The 27,442-nt window shown below is 44.6% G+C and overlaps 1 protein-coding gene across 1 annotated transcript in view; it reads right to left on the reverse strand.

The window, feature by feature from the left end:
• The window catches only part of DTX1 (deltex E3 ubiquitin ligase 1), a 255,823-nt gene that overhangs the window by 25,915 nt on the left and 202,466 nt on the right, over nt 1–27,442 (reverse strand). Inside the window, exons 5-8 of the mRNA XM_069214560.1 lie at nt 17,916–18,077; nt 15,714–15,775; nt 13,665–13,823; nt 4,778–4,939 (exon numbers count right to left, since the gene is read on the reverse strand). Coding sequence (XP_069070661.1) covers nt 4,778–4,939; nt 13,665–13,823; nt 15,714–15,775; nt 17,916–18,077 — 545 coding nt within the window. The remainder of the gene's footprint in view (nt 1–4,777; nt 4,940–13,664; nt 13,824–15,713; nt 15,776–17,915; nt 18,078–27,442) is intronic.

A 27,442-nucleotide genomic window follows, 5' to 3' on the forward strand; every position in this document is an offset into this window, starting at 1 on the left:
GCTGTCTACCCCCTGTGCTGCAGTATGTGTGCTGAATGCACATCCTCTGATTTGCAGCACATGTGCTGCCTACCCCCTGTGCTGCAGTATGTGCGCTGAATCCCCATCCTCAGGACTGCAACATGTGTGCTGTCTTCCCCCTGTGCTGCAGTATGTGCGCTGAATCCCCATCCTCAGGACTGCAACATGTGTGCTGTCTTCCCCCTGTGCTGCAGTATGTGTGCTGAATGCGCATCCTCTGATTTGCAGCAAGTGTGATGTCTACCCTCGGTGCTGCGGTATGTGTGCTGAATGCCCATCCTCTGATTTTCAGCACGCGTGCTGTCTACCTCATGTGCTGCAGTATGTGTGCTGAATACCCATCCTTAGGCCTGCAGCACGTGTGCTGTCTACCCCTTGTGCTGCAGTATGTGTGCTGAATACCCATCCTCAGGCCTGCAGCACGTGTGCTGTCTACCCCCTGTACTGCAGTATGTGTGCTGAATGCGCATTCTCTGATTTGCAGCACGTGTGCTGTCTATCCCCTGTGCTGCAGTAAGTGTGCTGAATGCGCATCCTCTGATTTGCAGCAAGTGTGATGTCTACCCCCTGTGCTGCAGTGTGTGTGATGAACGGCCTGCCTCTGACCTGCAACAAGTGTACTATCTACCTGTGGTGCTGCAGTACGTGTGCTGAATGTCCATTATCTGCCCTGCAAAGCGTGTACTCTACAATTATTTAGAGGATCCAATACGCATGCCCTGTCTGTCCTTAGACTGAGTCGCAGTATGTACACTGCATGTGTGTGCACTATGCTCCTTCCCCTGGGCTGCAGTATGTGAGCTGAACCCCATTAACCCTGACCAGCAGCAAGTGTGATGTCTACCCCAGGTGCTGCAGTAGGTGTGCTGAATGCCCATCCTCTGGCCTGTAGCACATGAGCTATACACACTCTGACTTGCATAATATGTACTGTCTACCTTCCGAGCTGCAGTATGTGTGATGAATGCCCATCCTCTGGCTTACAGCACGTGTGCTATCTACCCCCTGAGCTGCAGATTGTGTGCTGAATACCCATCCCATGACCTGCAGCAAATGTGTTATATTCCCCCTGAGATGCAGCATGTGTGCTGAGTACCCATCCTCCGGCCTGTAGCACATGTGCTGTGTACCCCTTAGCTGCAGTATATGTACTAAATTCTCATCCTCTGGCCTAAAGAACGTGTGGGGTCTATCTCAGTGCTGCACTATGTGTGCTGAATGCCCATACTCTGGCCTGCAGCACATGTGCTGTGTAACCTTGGTGCTGCAGTATGTGTGCTGAATGCCCATCCTCTGGCCTACAGCATGTGCGCTAACTACTTCCTGTGCTACATTCTGTGTGCTGAATGCCCATCCTCTGGCCTGCAGCACATGTGCTGTCTACCCCCAAGCTGCAGTATGTGTGCTGAATTCCCATTCCAGGACCTGCAGCAAATGTGCTATATTCCCCCCCAAGATGCAGCATGTGTGCTGAATGCCCATCCTCTGGCCCGTAGCATGTGTGCTGTCTACCCCTGAGCTGCAGTATTTGTGCTAAATTCTCATCCTCTGGCCTATAGAACATGTAGGGTCTATCTCAGTGCTGCAGTATGGGTTGCCTATGCCCATCCTCTGGCCTGCAGCACGTGCTGTCTTCTCTCGGTGCTGCAGTATGTGTGCTGAATGCCCATCCTCTGGCCAACAGCACGTGCGCTACTTTCTGTGCTACAGTCTGTGTGCTGAATGGCCTTCCTATGGTCTGCAGCAGGTGTAATGCCTACCACCTGGGCTGCAGCACTTGTGCTCTGAGTTGCAGCACGCACGCTATCTACTCCTGAGTCACAGTATATTACTGAATACCCATCTTCTGGCTTGCAGCAAGTGTGACATCTACCCTCTGAGCAGCAGAATGGATCTTCTGTCTTTCCTTCTGTTGAACGACAGTATACGTGCTCTCTCGGTCCTTCATTTGAGCTATAGTATTCACCCTTTGTATTTCTTTCTTCTGAGCCACCATGCGTGCTGTCTGTCTTCGTAGTCTATTCTTTCTTTCCTTCCTCTGAGGTGCATTGTGGGATGTCTGTCTGGAATCCCGGCTACAGTGATTGTCCCGCATCCTTAATTTCTGCTGCAGTGTGTGCCATATACCCTTCCTCTGCCTGTCCCTAGACGTACCTGCAGCACAGGCTCTCGGGCCTTTACCTTAGCGTAGTGTGTCCTGCGGGTCCTTCATTGCAGATACAGTGTGTGCTTTCTGTCCTTCCTGTGAGCAGCAGCGTGGGTTTTCTTTTCTCTAAACCAAAGTTTTGGTTGCCTATCCTTCCTTTAAACTACAGTGAGTATTGTCTGACACCAGTCCTAGCTGCAGTGTGTGCTTTCTGTCCTTAATCTTAGTTTCAGTTTGTGTATTCTGTCCTTCCTCCGCTCTGAGCTGCAGTGTTGCTGCCTAACCTTTCTCCAAGGCAGTACAGAGTTACAGTGTCTGCTGCCTGTCCCTCCTCCAAGCTACAGTATCTGCTGTCTGTCCTTTCCCCAAGCTACAGTGTGCGCAGTCGGTCCTTCTATCCAAACTACAGTGTGTGTTGCCTGCCCCTCCTCCAAGCTACAGTGTGCGCTGTCTGTCCTTTGTCAAAGCTACAGTGTGCGCAGTCAGTCCTCCTATCCCAGCTACAGTGTGCGCTGCCTGTCCTTTGTCCAAGCTACAGTGTGTGAGGTCGGTCCTTACTCCAAGCTACAGTGTGTGCTGTCTGCTCTTCTTCTATGCTACAGTGCGCACTGTTTGTCCTTCCACCAAGCTACAGTGTGCACGGTCGGTCCTTCCTCCAAGCTACAGTGTGTGCTGCCCATTCTTCCTCCAAGCTACAGAGGGTGTGGTCGGTCCTTCCTCCAAGACAGTGTGTGCTGTACAGTTACAGTGTATGCTGCCTGTCCTTCCTCCAAGCTACAGTGTGTGCGGTCTGTCCTTCCTCCAAGCTACAGTGGGTGTGCTGCTTGTCCTTCCTCCAAGTTACAGTGGGTGCACTCCCTGTCCCTCCTCCAAGCTACAGTGTGTGCTGTCTATCCTTCCTCCAAGCTACAGTGTGTGCTGTCTGTCCCTACTCCAAGCTACAGTGTGTGCTGTCTGTCCCTACTCCAAGCTACAGTGTGTGCTGCCTGTCCTTCCTCCAAGTTACAGTGTCTGCTGCCTGGCTTCCTCCAAGCTACAGTCTGTGCTGCCTGTTCTTCCTCCAGGCTACAGTGCCCGCTGCCTGTCCTTCCTCCAAGCTACAGTGTGTGCTGTCTGTACCTAATCTTAGAAGCAGCGAGGGCTTGCTGTCCTTAGTTTTAGCTGCAGTGCGTGATATCCTCCTTTACTACCCTCTGTCTTTAATTTTAGCTGCAAGTTTTATGTTCTGTTCATTAATTTACAGATTGTAAAATATAGCTGTTGGTGGATAACAAAGATAAAACCTACACGAAGACAGGCAGATGCACCTGCAAGTTAAAAAGACACATTTGGTTTAGCGTGCAGGTGTAGTGTTCTGTACTGTCCTTAATCTGAGCTGCAGTGTGTGCTGTCTGTTGCGGGCTGTCGTTAATCAAAGTGAGGGTTTGAGCTGTCTGTCCTTAATTTTAGCTGCAGTGCGGCTGGACTGCCCATAATTTTAGCTGAAGCGTGGCTGGGCTATCCTTAATTTTGGCTGCATTATGTGCTGGCTGTCCTTAATCCAGGCGGCAGTTTGTGCTATCTGTCCTTAATGTTAGCTGCAGTGTGGCTAGATTGTCCTTAATTTTAGCTGCAATTTGTGCTGACTGTCCTTAATCTGAGCTGCAGCTTGTGCTCTCTGGTTTTAATTTTAGCTGCAGTATGTCTGTCTGAGCTGCCCTTAATTTTAGCTGCAGTGTGTGCTGATTGTCCTCAATATGAGCTGCAGTATGGACAGACCGTCACTAATTTTGACTGTAGTATGTGCTACCTGCACTTTATTCAAAGCCATTGTGCGTGCTGTATCTCTTTAATCTGAGCTGCAGTAAACACAGACTGTGATTAACAGTGGCATAACAAAGGCCCCCACAGCCCCAGCAGTTCGAGGGGTGGGTGAGCACTAGGGGGCTCCCTCAGCACAGTACACTGTGCATGAGCAGCAGGCCCCTGACTGGGCCCAGAGGGAGGGGGTCCTCCAGGTACTTTGCAGTGAAGCTGCCTCAAGTTTCCTTACACCACGGGTCACTAATTGTAGCTGTCCGTCGTTAATCTTTACTGCAGCGTCTGCAGTCCCTGCCGTTCCAAACTGCTTGGTGTCAGTAGCGGCACGCAGGGCATGGAAGGGGCGGGGAGGCGGGAGGGAATAAACATTAAATTTAATGTACAAAAAAAAAAACACCTCCTCCGCCACTCCTCTGTCCCTCGACACTCCTCTGCAGGCACAGGCTCCCAGGGTGCTCCCAGGCAGACTGAGAGTCTGTGCAGGCTCTCTCCAGCCCACAGCGCAAGTGTGTTTGGCCAGCCAAACACACATGTGCTGTGCAGGTCACCCCTGTGGCCCCGCCCCTTTCAAAGAAAATGGTAATAAACATAGTTTATTATCATTTTCTTTAAAAGGTTTTGCAGCTGCCGCCCAAATGGAGAAACCGCGCTCCTCTTCCTCTCTTTCAGGAGCAGCGTGTGCCCTGCCGCACCTTCCTCTTCTCTGGCTCTGTCTGTTTGCGTTGTGTATGCGAAAGGATGGTCATGTGGATTGATGGGTGGAACAGGGTGGAATGTTGGTCGCAGGGGATGACGCCAAGAGCAGCTCACCTGGATTCCTGATGGGATGTCGTACACAATGCGGATAGTTTTGAACTCAGTATATCCTGGCAGGGCATGCGGGATGATATGGAATTCCATCTTCCCAGGTGGCTGCGTCCCCGTCTTTTCACCATAAATAGCCTTGCAGGTAGGACACTGCAGGCTGCCGTCCTTTCAGGGAAGAGAAGGTGAGATTCAAGAGGGAGGAAAAAGGTAATAGAAAAATACATACCAGTCAGCTTCACACACAGCCCCCTAACTGCAGGAAAATAAACCAGGGACAATTCTTTATATAGGGTCAAAGATCAACAATGTTATGCTAATGGGAAGTTTACAGGAGTAGACTGGCGCTACCTGTCCACTGTGTCCAAATTAACTACAGTAATTTCTCAGACGGTGCACTGAGCAGGGCAAACACCCCCAAAACCCTGTGGTCAGCAACGAATTGCTGATTAATAAATTCTATAAATTCAGGCAAACATCCAACCAATGTCAATTAATAGTCCATCACGATTCGTAGTCCATCTCCAATTTTATTGCGTGATGCTCATCTCTTCATAGCATGCCTTTCAATGGAGTTCTGAAGTTATCACCCAGCAATCATGCCAACACGTGTTTCGTCAGGGAAATCTCCCATAGACTTCATCAGGGCTGTAATTGCACAAACAATTTTATAAAGCATAATATATCCTGATACCACAGTACCAATTGATACACCTCTGTGAGATTTGTGGAAATCAGTACTTCTAACATACCCACATTTTCTTCACCTCTCAGTGAGTCAAGTGATCATCCAACATAATAAGTTACTCTATCCACGCTAGTACATGATTGTATTTGTCTTGAATCCCTTATTCCCATTGATAGAATATGTATTTCCCCTTGTACATGCACACATGTGAGGCTCCACTAAGTACTCAATTCTTGTTGAATATCTATCCATAGAGTAGATTACAGACCTTATAGTCAATACCTGTAATTCAAACTGTTTTCTCACAAGTTGATAAGCTCTAGTGTTCCAACCGTTCTCCTTTCTTCTTTGTATAATAATGCCCGCAGTTATAACATTTGTATTCCTTTTAATCTGATCATCTGAAATCGCAATTATCAATTTCCTAATATTAGAAAATATCCACTTTATCAATTGTGCCTCTTCCATAGTCTTGTTTAATCATGCAACTTTCATTCTCACTGTAGCCTTCACTAATACTAGTGTACTTGTAATATTATTAATTTTCCCTCTTGTATCTTCCCCCATTATTATTGATCTAATTAAATATTATCGCTTTAGAGTCCCTTTTTTTTGTTTCCCTCCTGTTATCTTCATGATTAAGAATCAGTTATTTGCACAAAAGTATTCATGCTGCTCCTGTCTCCCGCGCCCGTTCCTCGTCAGGAGATAATAATCAACTTAACTCCCTCGATCCACTTGCCTACCTTGTTTATTGCAGTCCGCGTGTACAAAGGACTTCCCCATTCCAACATGAGTACGCTTTCTGGTATCTAACCAGTCCGTACTGCCGCTATTCTTTTAAATCTCCGTCTTTGCGCACATGACGCTCGCTCCACTTCCTGTCTTCGCAGTAAGTCCTACTTCAATGTCATCTTTCCCTCTTTCAACTATAAACATGAAAAGAGGACTGACCGCAGCCTCTCTGCTTGTTACATATTCAGCCTGTATCTCATGTAACTGGCAACTTACACATCGACTAACAAAGATCTGCCTATTCCTTATCCTGGAAATAAAGTAAAGGGACTATTTTACCATCATATCTATATTTATACCACACTCTCCTATTATTCTGGTAATTATATTCCTACACAGAGTTCCATATAGTTCTATTCTATACATTCAGTAGTCCTCACTATGGGCCTGATTCTAACTTTGGAGGACGGTGTTAAACCGTCCCAAAAGTGGCGGATATACCACCTACCGTATTACGAGTTCCATAGGATATAATGGACTCGTAATACGGTAGGTGGTATATCCGCCACTTTTGGGACGGTTTAACACCGTCCTCTAAAGTTAGAATCAGGCCCTATGTGTCCATCCTATGATATTATTCTCCCTAATCATAACTGTAAATATATGTCCACAACTCAATTCCTTCAATTTCTAGATACCATAATTGTATCAATTATGTTAACGGTCTATACATCAATAATTGAGTCCTTAGCATGTGTGTACATGTACCAAACATTCCATGTCCATCCCATGTTTCCATATTAATCTTCATTCATATCCACGTTTTGTATATATTACTCAAATCTACCAGTCATTCTAGTAAGTTATCAAATACATAGACTTCACCACCTCGTCCCCTCACAATCTTTATACATTCCTAGGAAATATTCCAGTTCATGGTCTGTATTCAATCCCTCCTCAACAGCTTGTAGCTTCATAATCCATAGGAACTCCCTTCGTCTTCGACGCAAAACGGGCGCGGGAGACAGGAGCGGCATGAATACTCTTGTGCAAATAACTGATTCTTAATCATGAAGATAACAGGAGGGAGACAAAAGAAAAGGGACTCTAAAGCGATAATATTTAATTAGATCAATAATAACAGGGGAAGATACAAGAGGGAAAGTTGGTAATATTACAAGTACACTAGTACTAGTGAAGGCTACAGTGAGAGGGAAAGTTGCATGATTAAACAAGACTATGGAAGAGGCACAATTGATAAAGCAGATATTTTCCAATATTAGGAAATTGATCATTGCGATTTCAGATAATCAGATTGGAAGGAATACATATGTTATAACTGCGGGCATTATTATACAAAGAAAAAAGGAGAACGGTTGAACACTAGAGCTTATAAACTTGTGAGAAAACAGTTTGAATTACAGGTATTGACTACAAGGTATATAACATACTCTATGGATAGATATTCAACAAGAATTGAGTACTTAGTGGAGCCTCACATGTGTGTGCATGTACACTGGGAAATACATATTCTATCAATGGGATTAAGGGGTTCAAGACAAATACAATCATGTACTAGCGTGGATAGAGTAACTTATTATGTTGGATGATCACTTGACTCACTGAGAGGTGAAGAAAACGTGGGTTTGTTAGATGCACTGATTTCCACAAATAACACAGTGGTGTATCAATGGGTACTGTGGTATCAGGATATATGATGCTTTATAATATTTTATGTGTAATTACAGCCCTGACGAAGTCTATGGGAGATTTCCCTGACGAAACATATGTTGGCATGATTGCTGGGTGATAATTTCAGAACTCTATTGAAAGCCATGCTATGAAGAGATAAGCATCACGCAATAAAATTGGAGATGGACTACGAATCTTGATGGACTATTAATTGACATTGGTTGGATGTGTGCCTGAATTTATAGAATTTCAAAGATCAACAAGTAAGGCCAGAATTCTAGCCACACTAACAGGTACTAAATGGAATGCAGGCGCTGGAAGGCGCCACTGTTCATGCCACCAGCAGTGAGGTGGAAGGTGACGTGATAAAATACTGTACAAAACTTGCATAAGTGGTTTAGTACAGCGATGTCATGTATATTTCCCACCACTGCTCAAGGTTACTGATGCAGAGACACGCTAGATATGGTGTGTACCTAATGATGTTCACAGTGCTGACTGGGAGGTAATTGTATGACTTTGGGGCTTGCAATAGGGTGAGAAAGACTTTTGCAAAAGTCATGATCATGAACTGTGCCACACCTGCACACACAAATCTGAAAATTAGCCTCATGTGGATGTCACTCTACAGGGATATGGGGTTCACCTATGAGAACTCACATTTTTTGGGTCAAAGTCTACCAGGAGGCGCAGATGTCTAGTTTGCAGACAACATCTTGGGGACATTCTAACAGCTTCCCAGGGAATGTATTCTGCCCATTGTTAACTATTGACTTTGTGGTTTGTAACTCACATTTGCCTGCTTTTTATTTGCTCGCTTTATTTGTTTAGGCTGTCCAGCTTGAGTTTGTCTCTCATGTGCAGCATAGCCTATTTACTGTATTCTTCCATGAGTGATTGTTTTCCATAAAAGGACTTTAAATTTTGTTCCTACCTTATTACATTTGCTGTGCATTCAAAGACAAAGATCAAATGTCAGACTCGGTCTTCCAAGGGAGCTTGGTAATTACTTTTCTTTCTCTAACTTTAAAGTGCGTATTTATATGAAAATCTTGCTGTGAAAGGAAAGGCTTCTTTAGCACACAACAAAATTTAAATGTATGTAACTGACGTGTGCAGATATTGCAGAATATATCAGAATTATGAAAGCACAAATGAAGGACATTTTCTCTAACTCAGAAGTGTGGTGGAAAAAATATTTTAATACGTTCAGACCAAATAAATACACTAGGTGATGACATTTCTCACACTATCGTTTGTGTGCTATACACTTTTATCAGTAAAACTGTATGTCTATGCAAATGTAAAGGTCATTCCAATTGAAAATGTGTTGTCTGTAATGGCAGTGCACTACCACACCATGCATTCTGCACACTACACCACTCTACTCTACATCACCCCACTCCATAACACTCTACTTTACTCTATGTCCCTCCACTCTATGACAATCTTTCACTCTACTCCACTCTATGTCCCTCCACTTCACTCCATTCCACAACCCGTCATTCTACTCAATGGCATGCCACTCCACTGTACTATACAATGTGCCACTCCACCCTATGCGCCTTCACTCTAAGACACTCTAGGACATGCAACTCTATGACATGCCACTTCACTCTATTCTAAGGCATGCCACTCCACTCTACGCCACTCACCTCTACTCTATCACACACCACTTCACTCTACGCCACCCCACTCTGTCTATCCACTCTTTGCCACACTATGACTAATCCCTCCACTCTATGTCCTTCCACTCTTTGCCACTCCAGTCTATACCACTCCAATCTACAACACAACATTCTACAACACAACACTATACGCCCCTCCACTCTATGCCCCTCCATTCTACGCCACACCACTCTATGACACTCCACTATATGACACAATACTCTACAACACTACACTCTACGACACACTGCGCTCTGTGACACCTTACTCCACTTTTAAGCTAGGCCCCTTCAATCTGTCCCACTCTGTTCCACTCTATGACACTTTACCCCACTGCACTCCACTCCACTCTATGACACTATGTGGCACTCCACTCTACACCACTCCACAACACTCTATGCCCCTCTATTCTATGAGGGGCTACTCTCCTCTACAACACTCTACTCCACTCTAAACACTCTATATAAATCCCTCTATACCACTCCGTGCCACTTTACTCCACTCTAAGACACACTGCTCCACTACGAAACTCCACTTCACGACTCTCTACGCCACTCTACTCCTGCCACTCCACTATAGGACACTGTACTCCACTCTATGCCACTCCTCTCTACAACACTCTACTCCACTCTATGCCACTCCTCTGTACTCCATTCCACTCTACAACACTCCACTCAATTATACCCCACTCGACAACACTCTACTTGACAACACTCCGTTTGACGATATTCCATTCGGCAACGCTCCCCTCAGCAGCACTTCACTCAACTCTGTACCACTCCATTCCCATCTACTCTACTCCACTCCACTCTAAGCCCTTCTATTCTATGCCTCTTCACTCTATGATACTCTACTCCACTCCACAACACTCTATGCCACTCCATGATACTCTACTCCACTCTACTTCCCTTTATGCCTCTCCACTGTACAACACTACTCTACTCAATGCCTCTCCACTCTACACCCATTCATTCCACCCCACTCCACTCCCTTCATGACACTCCATGACAGTCCACGCCACTCTGCACCACCCAAGTTCACGACACTGTACGCCACTCCACTCTACTCTACACCACTCCACAGCACTCCATGACACACTATGTTACACCATTCTATGACCCTTCACTCACCAACAATCTACTCCACTCTGTACCACAACTACTCCATTGTACGCAACTCCTCTATGCCATCAATGCCACTTCACACTATGCCACTCCACTCTATGACACTCCACTATATGACACTCTATGCCACACAACACTCTACTCCTACGTACTCTATGCACCTTCTTTCTAAGCACGCCCACTCTACTCCCTCCACAACACATCGCAATATTCCATGACACTCTACAACACTCTCCTCCACTCCACAACAATTAATGACACTCCAAACAACATGAAAGCCCTCTCTATGACACTCCACTCTACGACATTCTGCTCTACCGCACGCCACTCTACGGCACTCCACTACACACCATTCTCCTCTACACCACTAACTTTAGGCATGCTGAAAATCAGCCACCCTGGTGCACAACATGGCTAAAACACATTGCCAATCCTATTAGCTCTTGCATAGCTGAGACTGTTGGCTTTGCAAATGCCCACTCATTTTTTACCTCTGTTTAACTCTGTGGGCTGCGCTCACTATGATGGTCCTTGCAAAGTGTTTTTGAACTGCACCTTCCAGTGTCCCCCTTTGAAAGTAGCATTAGCTGTATGTCGAAAGGGTTGCTAAGGGGCTCTGAGTAGGTTGTGAACAGTACATAGAAACAAGAGTGTACACATGTAGCTTAACTGAGGAAATCTATGACTATAAGGATAAAAAGGTGGCAATAGTAAGATAACATTTATTTAACAGTGGTGCTTAAGCAAACAGGGTCCGACCACCGAACCACCCCCCAATAATACACAGATTACAAAATGGAAGAGAGGAAGCACACACTCGCAGTCCATAATTGAAATTGTTTCTCAACTGGTCAATATTAAAATGTTGCAGTCAAAGGATAAGAATTCACGCTCAAATCTTCATTCCTTGAGTAGCTGAAAGCACTTTATTGAAGAAATATATCTCAGCCAACATGTTTAATTTCTTTCTTGGAACTTCATTGGAGATTAAGAGCAGTGATATGTGATGGGAAGAGCAGAGTTACCTCATGGAATTCCACTCTACCTGATTCAGAGAAATGAGATTTTTACACACCCAATTTCTTCAGGTGTGGGAGAACTTGACCTGCTTCGGAAAATTGCATTATACTTTGGCTATAGCATGAGCCAAGCCTCATTTCCATGTCTTATTTCTGCCAGGAGGAAGCATACAATGCTTCCCTTGCCATAGAATACTCTCTCCTTCTCCATCTGCTCCCCCACACCACCCAGAAACCTTTGCTTGCATTTACTACCTTCGCTAAGCAGGTGGTAACTGTATGCTGTAACGCCCTATGGAATGTTGTATTCTATGTGATGTTAGGGCTAGAAAAAATGGTCCTTCGTAGTAATTCCCCGTTCCATAGGGTTTTACTCATAATTGCACAATACTGGTGTGAAATGACTGCACTGTAATAGTGAGTTGTATGTGATTTTGCCATTAACCCAGTACTGTGCAACTTATGACCAGGTTCTATGTAGAAGGATGTAGAGGGAACTGCAGTGGTGGATCAAATCCTGAAGAATGATGTGAGATTAACACCAGTAGGCGAATATTTCGAGCTTAGACGTAAGTAGAATCTCAACAAGGCATAGAATGTGGATCCTGGGCGGCGTCCATTGAGGTGCACATGGAAGCAAAGGGGTTGCGAGTCTGAGCAGCCACAAATTATACTGATCAGGCATAAACATTCGAAATTCATGAATTTGTATCAGCAGGTTATGGGAATATTGGGGTGGTGGCTAAGGGGCTTTTTTATGTTTTGAGCAAATCGTGAGGCAATGTGTCAATGTCATTGAAAGCGAAATTGGTGCAGTGGTACCCCATAGGCAGGAGGGAAAGGCCTTAAAGAACGGCAAAAAGAATGCATAATTCATCATTATGCATGAGCCGTGGTCTGTGTGGCTCTGCACCACCTTGCACAACCATACTAGGAGCCGTGGGTGTCAATGATAGTGCGAGAGAGAGATGGCTCCAGCTCGATCTCTCTAGAAAAAGATATTAAATCACCCCCCCCCCCCCCACCCCGCCCACTGTATCCTGTGAGCGCAAATGAGCTGTCAGAGTGAAAAATGCACGGCAAGTGAACAAAAGCACGCAGGGGGGGAGAGGTGATGACCCTTGGTGAGATCCTAGAATTTGCTGCAGAGCTAAGGCTCGAAGATATTAAAGCCAGAATATTAAACAAGTCCATGGAAAGTGATAAAGGCTGAGATATGAACACTGCGTGCTACAAATGTGCTGTGTCCAGGTTTGCCCCGCGAAGCCCTCCCCACTTGCGACCTTTCCAATCTGAGGCATCACCTAGGTCGATAACAGCCCTGCGGTTAAACACACCTCTCCTAAGGGACAAAGCGTCTGCTGCGGCAGGCCCAGGCACACCTCATCATTGTGCCTGGTAGATCTCAGGCTCTCTAATCGCTTGTGCTGCTCTATCAAAAGATACGATCTGATAAGACCTTGTCGGGCCAGGTACAGGTATAAAGAGCAGGCCACGAACTTCAATCTGCAGGACAGGGCTAATGTCAGGCATTTAAAGAGCACTGAACACACGAAAGACGCTTTACAAAAAAATAAATAAAAAGTCTACCTTCATAGCAAGCTTATCTCTGATAGCCATTTGTCAAGTAGGGTGGGTTTGTAGTTCCCTGGCGACACCCACAAGGTAGAGGCCTGTCTGGTTGACCAACATTCTTAGATTACGAGTGTCCATCTCTATTTCTATAGGGTGACTGCATGTACTCATGATCACAAATTCGAGCCCCAGCGGACCCTCTCAGCCTTTCATCCTTCTGCGATTGATAAAATGAGTACCCTTGAGTTGGTCAACAATAAACAGCTGTTACTTCAGTCCCACGACCCCCTTTATGGTGAACATGCACTTTATAAATACAGGTTATGTGCTACATGATGGTGCTAATGCTAATCAGAGATGGTGAATATGTGAACCCTTGGTCTGATTCTTACCTTGTTCCCGTTAGTGTACATGGCTACCAAGCAGAGGAGATGGTACAAGTGTCCGCACTTGCCTAACTTGCCCACAAGCTCTGGTTTGATCCCCTTGTGGCTGAGGACACCCTCGTAGCCAGAGGCAGTCACAAGTCTCTCCATGCAGATTGTGCAGTCCTGACCGGAAAAAAAGAGTGAAAGAGAAAGACACGAGTTCAGCCCAGTCCCCACCAGCTTCCAGTTACCTGATGTCCGACTCTGATCTCCGCCTGGGTCCACCTTCCACTTCCCATCTGGCTTGTAAACATGTCAGACATCTGGCCCTTCCCCCACCGCAGCTGAGCTGTGTCAAGACAGTTCTACAATCTTTCTCTCCTGACTTCGATGGCCTTCCACCTACTCTAGACTTCTGCCCACATATGGCTTTAATCACCTTCTGAAATGTAACCATCCCCAGAGCTCTGCCAATGTCTGGCCTCCATTTCTTTTGTCAGTAAAATATTTCTACCATTTCTGACAATATCCAAAGTCTCTTTCTTATACCGAAATATTTTCCAATCTGTATCAGACTTTTCATTACCCAGTGTACTCTGTTCTCAAACCACTCACTGCTCATATTCAAGCTCAATCTCACCTTGACCCATGCCAGACTTACCCCACAGTTATATGTCTGTACACTTTAGATGCTTGCTCCACCTAAACTCAATCAATTTTACATTTTCGATCAATACACAACATCTTTCATTGGCAGCCTCAACTCGAAAACACCCCTGCCAGGTCACGGTTCCACACATTGGGGGTCATTACGACCTTGGCGGTCCTTTCGCAAGACCGCCGAGGTACCGCCGTGCTGAAGACCGCCAGTGGTGGCGGTCTTCCGCGCCACGTATTATGACCGCTGGCAGCCCGCCGTCCTTTTTCATATGGAAAGCCGCCAGCAGCCATACTGGCGGATGGCGGGAAAGTGGAGGTTGCTCAACCTCCACGTCAACAGAACACCGTCCACGGAATCACGTCCAATGAGTCGGTGTGGCGGTGTTCTGGTGACGGTGTTCTGGTGGCGGAGCAGCCCCCATGGATCCCGTCCCCTCCCGGAGGATCAACGGACAAGGTAAGTTGATCGTTCGTTAGGGAAGGGGGTGGGGGGGCGTTGTGTGTTGTGTGCATGCATGGGGGTGTGCGTGTGAGAGTGTAGAGGGGGTGGGTGAGTGAGTGAGTGTATGCATGCGGGGGTGTTGTGTGTTTGGGAAATGTGTGCGGGTCTGTTTGTATGTGTACGGGTATGTGTTGTCGGGGTGTATGTGTGCGTGTAGGGGTGTGTATATGTGCATGTTCGGGGTGTGTGCGTGTAGGGGTGTGTATATGTGCATGTTCGGGGTCGGGGTGGGGAGGGGGGGTTGTGCCACCTTTGGGGGGGTGGCAGGGGGGTGTGGGGGTGGGGGGTAGCAGGGTGGGGGAGACCTCTATCAGTGCCAGGGAAGGAACTCCCTGGCACTGATAGTGCCTACCGCCATGGATCTCATGGCGGTTCCCAACCACCCAAGATCCATGGTGGTATGCAGGGTCCTGATACCGTCGGCGGTCTAGTGACGACCGCCGAGCTGGAGAACGCAATCTCCAGCCCAGCGGTCTTCACCGCCATGGCGGTCGGAATGGTGAACCACCGCAGTCATAATTAAATTTTGTTTTCCGCCGGCCTGTGTGCGGTCTTTCCGCCGCTTTACCACCGACCGCCAGGGTCGTAATGACCCCCATTGTCCTCTGCTGATGTCTGAGGTTCTCCATTAGCACTGAACAGAGTATGTCAGCTTACCCGCCCCCAAGCTCGCTGTCCATATCAGATTTGTCCTTCATATGACCTTTATCCATGTCAGATTCCTCTCTCCTCCTAGCCCACTTCCAATGCCAGACTTCCCTTCACCACAACCCATGTCCTTGTTAAACCACCACCCCATGGCCCAATACTGATAGCCTTAGAGTTCATTTTCACACTTCTGGTTCCCCAGTCATCAATCATTGCCTCCACCACACATTCATGATTATGCTGGCTGCTGTGGCAAAACTTACCTCATCCGGAGAGTTCTTCACCTTCTGTATATATCTCCGTACAACATCCTCCGGATTCTTACCTGAAAGCAGAAACCAGAACTCAAGGCTTGTGCTGCCAGAGGAACATTCAATCACACATCCTTGGCCACCACCCTACATCACTTTCCATAATGAAATGTATGCATGAGTGCGCCCCTGTTTGAATTAAATAAAGAGCTATACAATAAAACAAGTTTCCTAAATATAAAATAAAAATATATATGTTAGGGAGAGTAAGTATTTTTATTTATGTTTTCTTAAAAACTTTATATTTAGAAATGCAATTTATATATATCTAAAAAAAAGTTCTTAAATTTCCCTTTACTTTCAAATAGGGAAAGCACTAGCCCTCTGGCAGAGGTCCTTGCCCATGGTAATGGACATGTCTGCCAACTAGATGGAAAGTAAAATATGGATTTCAAGTTCCTTGTACTAACTTTACAGTTATAAATACAATTGTAGGAGGCTGGAGACATGTAAGTCTACACCTAAGTGTAAATCTCCAGTCAGAAATGGTGAATAGCAAAAAATGGAAAACTTATGGCTGGATCAAAAAGTAAATATCTGTGTGAGAAGATGTACTTGTGCATATTTACCCTTCTGAACCTGGTTCACTATGTGTTATTTAAGTGTACTTTGAGAATTCAATAAGTTAATATCCCACTCTCTGTGAGTTGGCACTTTAACAAACTTGGGGAAATACCCATCTGTGAGGGAGCAAACGTCTGGTGCTGAAAATATGAGGATTTAGGACTAAGGACCCTATTCCGCCAATGATGTAGTTTGGTCTAGAGCTCGTCCCTTGAATTTATGTGTCTCCAAAAGTGGGATGAAGAACATAATGTGATTCCTCAAAGCCAGGAAGCAGGTCATATTCTTTCATCATGCCCCAAGGAGACCTCAAGCACAAGTCTGGACCAAAAGATGATAATTGCAGAGAAGCAAACTGCAGGAGTGGCGGTGGAGACCCAGGTTGCTTCTGGCTTTGCCTGTATGTAGGTCACTGCTGTCCTAGGAAGATGACTCAAGCAGGAGGTCTCACTGAGATTTCACTGTTCTGAGGCTGCAGTGCTGTATCCATCTGGGAGATAACAGCTTTCTGTCTCTAGCGCTGGCGTTAGGTTGAGGACAGGAAGCGTGAATAATAGTGGAAAGCTATGGGGATAGACTGGAAACTGTAATTTTGGTCTAACAATGAAATAATCATTGCCTGTCTGTATATATTAGTTTAGCCAATAGGTCTTTCAGTTTATTCACAGTGCCCAGTGCACCGGTACATAATAAATTTTCTCTTCTTTGAAATTATTACCTTTGTATCTTAGACAAACATAACACACACATTATATATATATATATATATATATATATATATATATACACACACACACACACACATATATAAAAAAAAGTTGTGCCCCATATAAATGTTACAAAACAACAATTCTCTTCCTTGTCCCTCATTGCCCGTTTTCCGTCTTTAAATGTGTAGGTGGTTAGCAGGTTATTTGGTCCATAATCCACCTGGAGGTAGTCCACAAGTAGTAAGGAGTCAGAAGAAGATCCCTCAGTACATTACTTGCTCCTTGCTGTCTAAATTAATCAGTTCAGAGCTCATTATGTACACCAAGACTCCTCCAAAATTATAGACGTTTCAGCCACAAAGTTGTGGCCTCCTCATGACTAAGGAAAGACAAGGTCACATTTCTGAATCACTTTATGCCAACCCAGCTTATCTGAGGATGGGTGGAGGAAAACTGAAACCCTTTGTGTAAAAGCTTCTGAGCTCATGTGTCTTCTCAGTCAGGTATCGCTGAAAACAGGGCTGTGAATGAGAACTAAGTGCCCTGGAACATGGGCTGTCTGAAACTCGATTCAAAAGCTTGCTGTCCTGCTAGGCTGTGAATATCTGACTGAGAACACAAGTAAAGTTGGGTTGTCATAAAGTGACTTAGGAAAGTGACTGTCTTTCTTTGGTCCTGAGGAGGCCACCACTGTATGTGGCTGAAACATGTCGACCTTTATAGCATTTGTGAAGTCAGAAAAATTGTAAAACTGCACTCAGGCAAGGACGTAAATTAGGTTTAGGGTGAATCAAATGATGCATGAGTATAAGAGATTTTACAAAGAACTCTGGGGCTATGGTTTCGAGAGCATTAGACATGTTTGCTGGTAGTCACTTACTTTTCTTCAGATGCTTCTTCTTGGTCTTCCTGCACACCCCATTGATGCCCGGCACAGGTTTGATGTCACTCTTGTTCACTGGTGGCGGGTGCAGTATAGGCTTTGGGGCTCTGGTCAGGCAGACCGGCAGACCAGCCGCGCACATCAAAATACCTGTCATACCTAAGCAGGGGAATGGGAGAGAAAATAATAATGGGTTAATGATTAGGTCTTTTTCCATAAAAGGTGACAGAGAAGAGATTGGTTAACTGTGAGGACTCTCACTGACTGTTGGACTTTTAATCAGTAGATTTATTTTCAGGACCACTGGATTTAAACACTTTTATTTGGGATTTTTGTTTGAGGTGGACTGTGTCCCAGGATATCTGCAACTTAATACAAAAAATAGTTCATTTTTCAGTCTCAAACAGAGATTAACTTATTCGAAATGCTACACATTGGGTGTGGTGAAGCACAGCACCCGACACTTTGCAAAGTGTAACTGGTTACTGTTTACTGTTATTGTTAGTAGTCAGACATTTTAAGAGGTGATACTTTTGTCACATTGATACCTTTGCCTTTTCCCAGAACAAAAACCTCAAAAACTTAAATGTAACTTAAGTTTTTGACAGAAATCATCAAGCTCACCACCAATCTCAGTCTCTTGTGAAGTTCCCCATATTTACATTTCTGACTCCCTTTATGATCACCCTCAAAATAGGGTCACTGGGAATACTTTTCAGGCAATGCTGTAGATATTCCAGTGCACCTTAAGGTGTTGTCAGCTAAAGACATCCTTATCTCAAATCTTGCCTTCACCTCATTGAAACCTGGATGACTGGAACATATTTACAATTTAACCCAATAATGACTGAGTTTTTATAAAAAACAAAAGGAACACCAAGCCCCTCATTCAGGAGTGGCGCGACAATAAGGTCTTAAATAGGGACTCTAATGCCCTTCATCCTTCGACCTGATCCACATGGATTTTGATGGTGTTGGACCAGGCCCTTTTTGCAGGGTTATGCTCCTCCTGTTTTTCTGTCCCTGTTTTTTGTTGGCTTTAGGACTCTTCGCACTTTACCACTGCTGATCAGTGCTAAAGTGCATGTGCTCTCTATTTAAACTTGGTATGATTCGTTTACAGCTGTTTGGCACATTTAATTTACCTGTAAGTCCCTTGTACTGTGGTATCCCTATACCTAGGGCCTGTAAATTAAATGCTACTAGTGGGCCTGAAGCACAGCTTGCACCACCGATAGCAGTAAGCCTTCAAGTCTTTCTCAGACCTGCCACAATCACTTGGCATTTAAAGTTACTTGCCAACCCTTTTTACTACATATAGGTCACCCCTAAAGTAGGCCCTAGGTAGCCCTATGGGCAGGGTGCTGTGTAGGTTAAAGGTAGGACAAGTGCCTTCATTGAGTAACATGTTCTGGTAGTGACAAACCGCTTATTTGGTTTGTCACTGCTGCGAGGCCTCTCATAGGCTAGCATTGGGAATTCCATTAAAGATACTTAAGCAGTAATTTCTGATCTGTGAGGAGTAGTGTGGTCATGTTGGTATGCTTGGAATTGTGGTGTTAAATCCTGCTTATTGGGGTAGGTGTTTTTTAATTTATTATGGTAGAAATGCCACTTTTAGAAAGTGGGCCTTTGACTGTGCTTATGACTTGTGTGCCTTTCAGCCTGACTCCAATCCACGTTTAGGGTAGAGTGACAGCTGGGCTGTGTACATACTTTCCAGACAGCCATGACACAGGAAGGGCTGGGTGTGACAAGAGAGGCATCTGCATACTGATAGACTTCCTGGGCTGGGAGAGAGGGAAGTGGGGCACACTTACATTTGTATAGGCTGACTCCTGCCTTCACAAAACAGTCTTGTTTACCCCCACTGATGTCTGCAGCTGGGGCTGGGATTGAAAGGTGTGTTGTGCACTTCTAAGGTTCTTTTGAAGTTCCCCCTAGATCAAAGACATTTTGAGTATAAGTACAAGGGCTGTGACCTCATGATTTCAGAAACTGTGTGGGACTTGTAACCAGATGCTGCTGGCTGTACATGCAGCACATTGTCAGAGACTTTAGTGCTGCCAGGAAGTACTGCCAATCGGACTACTTGCTTGTTGTGCTGACCTGCTGCCTGTTGGGCTGAGGGAAGGACTGCTTTTCTACAAATATATCCTATGTGCTGGCCTGCTGGCTGCCCACCTGCCCTGTGCACCCCCAGTTGTTCTCCAGGGGATGATTTGTGGTTCCCTCCTCCCCTGTTCACTTTGGCGAGCTTAGGGTCTTGAAGGGTCCCATCTCTACAGTTTGTCTTTGCTTTAGAAAGTGACCGTCATGGCACCCAGTGGGTGGTGAGCGCTTTGCCCAGGAGGACGTTGTGTGGGCTGAATGGGTCCTCTAAAAGCTGGACTGGCTGTGGAGCACTCTCTAAGGACAGCCTGGGGAGCGATGTCCTCTTAATCTCCTTAAGAGCATGGTGAGTGCTTTATGCTTTGTTTCTACTGCAAAAGCCTGTTCTCAGAACGGTCCCTCCAGCTAAGGGGGCCACAAAGGACAACGTCTAAGGACAAGGTGGTGATCAGGGGCAGCCTTTCCCTGTCTGGGAAATATGACGGCCGGCACTAGGGCGGAGATCGCACCTTGGAAACCTCTTTCAGCATGGCCCTGTGAGGCTGAAGGCTGCAACGATCTGCTGGTGGCTGCCATAAGGCTCGTAGTCTTGAGAGGAATTCCCTTCCCCACTGTCCCTGGCAGAGAAGCCACTGACAACCAGAGGACAAGCAGGTGGTGAGGAGTCCCGCTCACGGCCCACACCAGGGTCAAGAGCAACTGCGAGCAGGCCCCAGCCAAGACAGGACGCACAGTATCGAAAGTAGGTGCACCGCAGGCTTGCGGGCAGTTGCAGCCAATTATTCTTGCTGGTTCTGTTTTTAGTAGTAGTAGGCATGCCGGTGATCCTGTAAACTGTCTCTGGGAGCAACATTACCATATAGGATGTAATAGGAGCACAGGTCTTCTATACCCAATGTTTTCATGCATTTAAAGTGATCCCTTATGATTTATATACTAGGGAAGTACTTATGGTGACCTTTGATGATTCGTGTGTCTGCTTGCTCTAGCCAAGCAGTGGCATTTCGTGCCCTGATAGTGTAATGTACGTTGTCTGTCACACTGACAGGGCAACAAATACTATTTCAGGTGCTACATAATATGCACAGTAATGTTTTCTTTCATGATGTTTTGCAACATAGTAGCCGCTATTTTATTGCGCGCATTGTGATGTTTTTTGACAATTGCCTAGTTGGCAAAGTAATCACTGATTGATATTTTGGTCTACGGTTTATGTATAATATATTTTACAGTTTTTTATAACATTGTGGGGAGTCTCTTTTGTGGTATATTCACTGTTTCACTGGTGGGTGTGTGTTGCACAAACGCCTTACACATTACCTCTGGGATAAGCCTGACTGCTCTGGCCAAGCTACTAAAAGGGTGAGCAGGGGTAATTTTAGGTGTATCTCCCTTACCCTGACTAGGGTGGTGGGTTCTGCCTGGCTTAGATGCATACCCAAGCTAGCCAGAAACTCCAATTCTAACAAACGGAGTTCCTTCTATGCTTCAAGGACCATGTCAAGTAAACCACACTCACTCTTTTGTACCAGCTTACATTACTGTGCAAAGCTAAGCTCTTACCCAAGCAGTAAAGTCCAGGCCGCTGTTTCAAAAACTCAACAGAATGCACAGTGGGGAACAGTCACACTTTTCATTACAATAAGTATGCGCTTGATCATAGCTTCTCATTGCTACAGAATTCTAATTGCTCTCCATATATCCTACTGATACAGAAGGCATGGCAATGATGTATAAGTCAGTGAGTCTTAGCCCTAGAGTGTATTCAATGAAGAAGGCTATGGGTGGGGGGGTGTGGGGGGGAGGGGGGGAGGTTGGGGGGTAAGGCAATTGAGCAATAGAAAAGAGTGAGCTGGTCAGGAGGCAGGGAGGTTTAAGTAGGCGGGTTATACAGAAGATGATATAAACCTGAATATGGGTGAAGTTTACTCATTCAAAGCTGGTTAATGGGTGATTACCTAAACCTGGATATTTGCAAAGTTGCCACCATCAGAAGAAGTAGTGAGTACACTGATTGAACAGGTGACCTAAACCTGGATATGGATGAAGTTCCCTGTATCAAGGTCACCTGTGAGTAAGCTGGTTGAACGGATGATGACCTAAATCTGGGCGTGCAAGAAGTTGCCTTCATCACAGGAAGGCGTAGGTAAATTGGTTGAAAGGAGAGGACCTAGACCTAGATATGGGTGAAGTGGTTTCCATCAGAAGGGTGCTGTAACTAAGCTGCGTTAACGGCTGATTATCTAAACCTGGAAATGGATGAAGTTACTCCATCAGGGGGATGTGGGAGTATGCTGGTTGAACAGGTGATGACCTAAAACTGGACACTGATGAAGTAGCTTTCATAAGGGGGAGATGTAAGTAAGATGGTCGCATGTAAGAGGACATAAACCTAAGCTGGTTGGATGGGAGAAGAACAGAACCTGGAGATGTGTGCAGTGATCTCCTTCAGAGGGATATTCTAATTGAGCTGGTTTAATGATTAATGAGATATACCTGGATAGGCTTGACGTTGCCTCTCTCAGAGGGGTGTTGTAATTAAGCTGGTTTAGTGCCTGATGATCTGAACCTGTACATGGATGACGTTGCCTTCATCAGGGGCAGGTGTTAGTAAGTAGGTTGCAGAAGAAATCTAAGTGACGAGCTACAATAATTGACCTGTAGGAAAGATAATCCTCAGGTACTGAATCGCTATAGATATCGATAACTATAGTGTTGTATGTCAAGAACCAACAATGACACATGGATGAACAATATGGCTGAACATCGAATTAGATGACAGATTAGAGCATTCTATCAACAAAATATAATTTTATTCAATGATTTTACAAAATGCTAAAACACATAAAGGACATGGAACTTGACATAAAAAACAAAAAGCATAATACCTAACTCTTTCATTCCACAATCATACCGGACTAGGGACAACAAAAATAAAGAATACAGAAGTAAAAACTGCAAACAAAAGGACTCAAATGGTCCAGATATGCTAAGAATTACACAATGACAAAAGTGAGCCTAATTCGGCAAACAATTACAGATCAAAAATAGAAAAAGATATACTAATCTAGCAAGATTACAATGACAATCTGTCCTCTAATACAAACAGGATCTATGTTTGGGAAAGAACGGTGATGAAGTTATTCTGTCAGTGAGATGCAATAGGAACAGGGGGCCTACGCGCGTTTCGGTGTTCCTCGATTATTGAGGTCACCTTCATTAGGGCCGTTCCCAATGTTCCAATCCAATGATAGTCTAATCTTAGCAGCCGAGCATCCTGGTCGTTCCTTGTTCCAAATTTTGGATATATATGAAAAGTATAAACATGATATCTAATAAAAGAAAATATATACATATATAAAGCTTGTGTCCCGGAAATCACCAGTTCTAGTTTTTATAAGACAGAAAAAAGATTTATATTTCTAGATAGTATATATGGACCTATAGTCGGTCCTTGCTTTGTCATGCGATAGACCAATTGTAAGTGAGTTGTAAGCGAGTCATGCGAGAGTGAGATGGGTCTCCAATAGGAAAAGTACCGTGACAATAGTTATTAACATACAACTGTTGGATTGAGTCTAGAATAGAAAATAAGAAGATTAGCTTAGTGTATATGGGAGTGCCTTATTCTGTGCTAATTTCTACTACTCTTCCCAAGTTTATAACAAATGCACCCAGGTGAGTTGTGAAACTAGTTGTGGTAAAATAATATTCTTTATTATTTTTTATGGTACCTGTTATATCAGTCTATTGATACGACTGACATAAAGCTGTTCCATTCTCAAGGGTATACATCAAGATGTCTTTTGTTGTCAATAAAGGTAAAACATACTGGTGGGAAGAAAAAACTCTAGTCAATATGGGAGGTCCTAGGCGCAGGGTGACAATATTGCTATTTACTGCTAAGGCTAATGATAGATTAAAAGTTATCCGGCATAAAAGGAATTCCTTATGTATGAAAACTAGAAATCACCTGAAGATCAGCTAGGTGGGACAGACTTGCGAGTTCCGTTTTGTGGTCTTTGAAATGCCCCCGTACTCGTGTTGGACCTAATAAAAATTCCAAGGCATGTGTTTCGATAGGAAAGCTAGATAGGATAAAAGGAAATATAACAAATGGCTCTTAGAAAAAGTCTCATTCTACTGTGGGAGAGTCTATTTATATAGGAGATTGTCAGGTGGTCTCCTAAACAAAAAGGATATGCCTAATGTGCTTACCTGTAGGCAGGATGGTTTGGCTTTCGATGGTTGCTGGCGGCGACCGACGATCGCGCTCTATTTTGTACCAATTCTAATTAATTGGCTTTAGGAAGTTCTAGACCGCGCGCAAAGGAGAAGAAATATGAATCCACGGCGGCCGCCATATTGGGCTAACTAGAGCGAACGGAGCCTTCCCAAAGAAAGTGAACAATGGACACTATAGTTGTCGACGAAGTCTAACGCAGGCCAGCCGTGATACATTGAAGGCGTTATGGCTATGTTTTATATCCTGCAACTAGGGGAACAGTATCTAACAGGGCATTCTAGATGACATAATGCATTCAACGTCACATAGAAAGGATTCTAATGTGGGCCTAATGGTCGCCATGTTGGAATGGACAGAGCTACGTGTTACTTTCTAGATTAAGGGGTTTTTAGCATGAAAATTAGGCTTATGGGGCGAATGATGGTCACAATCGGCCTATTTTTATTTTATTTTATATTTCAATACAAAAAAATTGATTTTAGAGAGTGTTAAAGAACAATTTAAATATAAGATATCTTAGATATTGTCCAAGCTATTATTCTAATGTCTTCATAATGTATTAGCTTAAAAGAAAGGAATCTTGAGGGGTGACTACATGAAAAATGTTAAATGAAAAGACACCATAACTCACAAAAAAAGAATAAAGAGTGTGAGACCATTTATATAATGGCATTTTCCCAGGGAATACATTCATTCAGCCCTTTTTCGCAACTGTCCAAGGCAAAGATCCAATAGACCTCCCGTTTCCTCCCGTTTCCTCCTGATTCTATTATCCTCGGTCAGTCCTGATTTCTTGATCTTTTCCAATATAGTCCAAGTTAGGTCTTCAACTTTATGTCCATGTTGTTTCCAGTGTTGGACTAATGGGGCACCCTCCTTGTCATTACGTTTGTTGGACATGTGTTCCAGTATTCTTACTTTGACTTCTCTCCCTGTTTCGTCAACATATAATAGGGGACAGGGGCAGCAGATCAAGTAGACGTAAGTAGGTTGAACAGGTGATGACCTAAACCTATACATGGATCAAGGTGACTTCATCATTGGGAGTTGTGAGTGAAGTGGATGAACGGGTGATGACCTAACCCTGGACATGATTGAAGTTGTCTCCATCAGATGGCTATTACAATTCAGCTAGTTTAATGGCTCATTACCTAAATCTCGAAATGGGTGAAATGGTGTTCATCAGAAGGGTGTTGTAATTAAGCTGGGCTAACAACTGATGATCTAAGCCTGGATGTGTGTGAAGTTGCCTCAATCACAGGGGTGTTGTGATTAATCTAGTTTAACAGCTGATTATCTAAACCTGGGCATGGATGAAGTTGCCTCAATCAGGGGGAAGGATAAGCTGATGGAATGGGTGATGATCTAAACTGGACATGGGTGAGGTTGTCTCCATAAGAGATGTGTTATAATTCAGATCGTTGAACGAGTAATGATCTGGAGGGGAAACAGTCTTTACCAAAAGGTTTTTACATCAGACTACAATTACAACATATTTTTTACCACGCAAGATTTTAGTATTTATTTGCGTACATATATGCATGTCTTTGCCACGCATTTAAGGTAAATATACATGTTTTTTGTGTGTATATGTGTGTGTGTGTGTGTATTTGTATATATTTAATTACACATGTATATTTATATATGTTTACACACACACATATATTTAAGTTTTTAGTTTTATGGATGGGTAGGTGCATAGGGTGATAAGGGTGTTTTAGGATTTAGCCGTGCATACGGGTATTGGTTGGAAAATAATTTTTTAGGGTTCAGGAGTGGGTTAGGATATTGGGTGGTAGTTTTTTTTTAGGTTTTATGGGTGGGTAGGGGTATTGGGTGGTAAGGGTGTTTTTAAGGTTTAGGGGTGGGTAGGTGTATTGGGATGTAAGGGTAAAGATAAAAGGAGTTTGGGGGTCTCCCCCAAATATATATATACATATATTTATTTTACCTAGTTGCAGTCGCCACTAGGTAGTTATAGGTAGGACCTAGTTTTCATAGGATGAGCATTTTTTGTTTGCCCATAACTTTGGCGCTGCTTTATGAATCTTCACGAAATGTCCACAACCTATACGTTGGTCAATTCAGCTGCTTTCTTGAAAGTTTTGGGGTGATCCGTCAAGTGGGGGGGTCAAGAAAAAGGGGTAGTCCCTAAACGTGTTTTCCCAATTTATTTTCCTATAGGAATTTGAACACAACCATAGCCTGAACCGCAGGACAGAAGTACACCAAATTTGGCAGAAAGCTAGCTCTTGGTCCAGAAAACACACTTTGTGTGATTTGGTGTAAATTCGTTCAGTGTTTCTAGAGATATTAAAGGGCAAAAAATATAGATATCTAGGGAAACAGATCCTCCATGGATCCAACTGTCTCCTTGCTATCTGATTGGCTGCTAACACTTCAACAAGGAAGTGTTGCCAGTCATTTTGGTACTCAGCTTCATCCGAGTCACAGAAAAAAAAGTGAAAAAAAAGAAAAGGGCCACAGTAGAGTCAGCCTGAGCCCCTAGCTTTGGCCTAGGGGTCTCCTAAGGACCCAGCCAGGGGTAAAAAGCTTTTATTTAAAAAAAAAAAAAAGTCAGGGAAATCTGTGGATCCGGATCTGTGGATGATCACAGCTGCGCCCTTAGGGCAAAGAAGCATCACACTCTGCTGCCTGCGCCGTCAAACAGGTGAAAAATAAAATGGTGATAAAATAAATGTATTATCATTTTATTTATCCCTGTCCCCAGCCGTGTGGGGGCAGGTCCACAGCTGCTGACTAGCAGCAGAGGAGTGATGCTCACGCCACCTGTTTACAAAGTGCATGTCATTTCGGCCGTCAGTCTTGCAACGGCCAGCCTGACATGCACATTGTAAACCTCTCCGCTCAGCTGTCTGAGACAGCTGAGTGGGGACCAGGCACAGGCTGCCAGTGCCTGATGGAGTGTCAAGGCAGCCTGCTCCAGTCAATCCTGGCACTGCTCTCATGCTGCTAACATTATCAGCAGCATGAGAGCAGCGTCTAGATTGGTGTGCCGAGGTACTGCACGAGGACCAGAGGTGGCTCGTCAGCAGCAGAAAGTGCATTTTTATTTTTCATTTTCCCTCCCTCCCACATGTGGCTGGTACCCTAAATATTTTGTTGGCTGCCCCACCAAATGCTTAGGTTACCAGCCGCCATTGGA

Source organism: Pleurodeles waltl, chromosome 11 (genome assembly GCF_031143425.1).
Source record: "Pleurodeles waltl isolate 20211129_DDA chromosome 11, aPleWal1.hap1.20221129, whole genome shotgun sequence".
Taxonomy (NCBI): Eukaryota; Metazoa; Chordata; class Amphibia; order Caudata; family Salamandridae; genus Pleurodeles; species Pleurodeles waltl.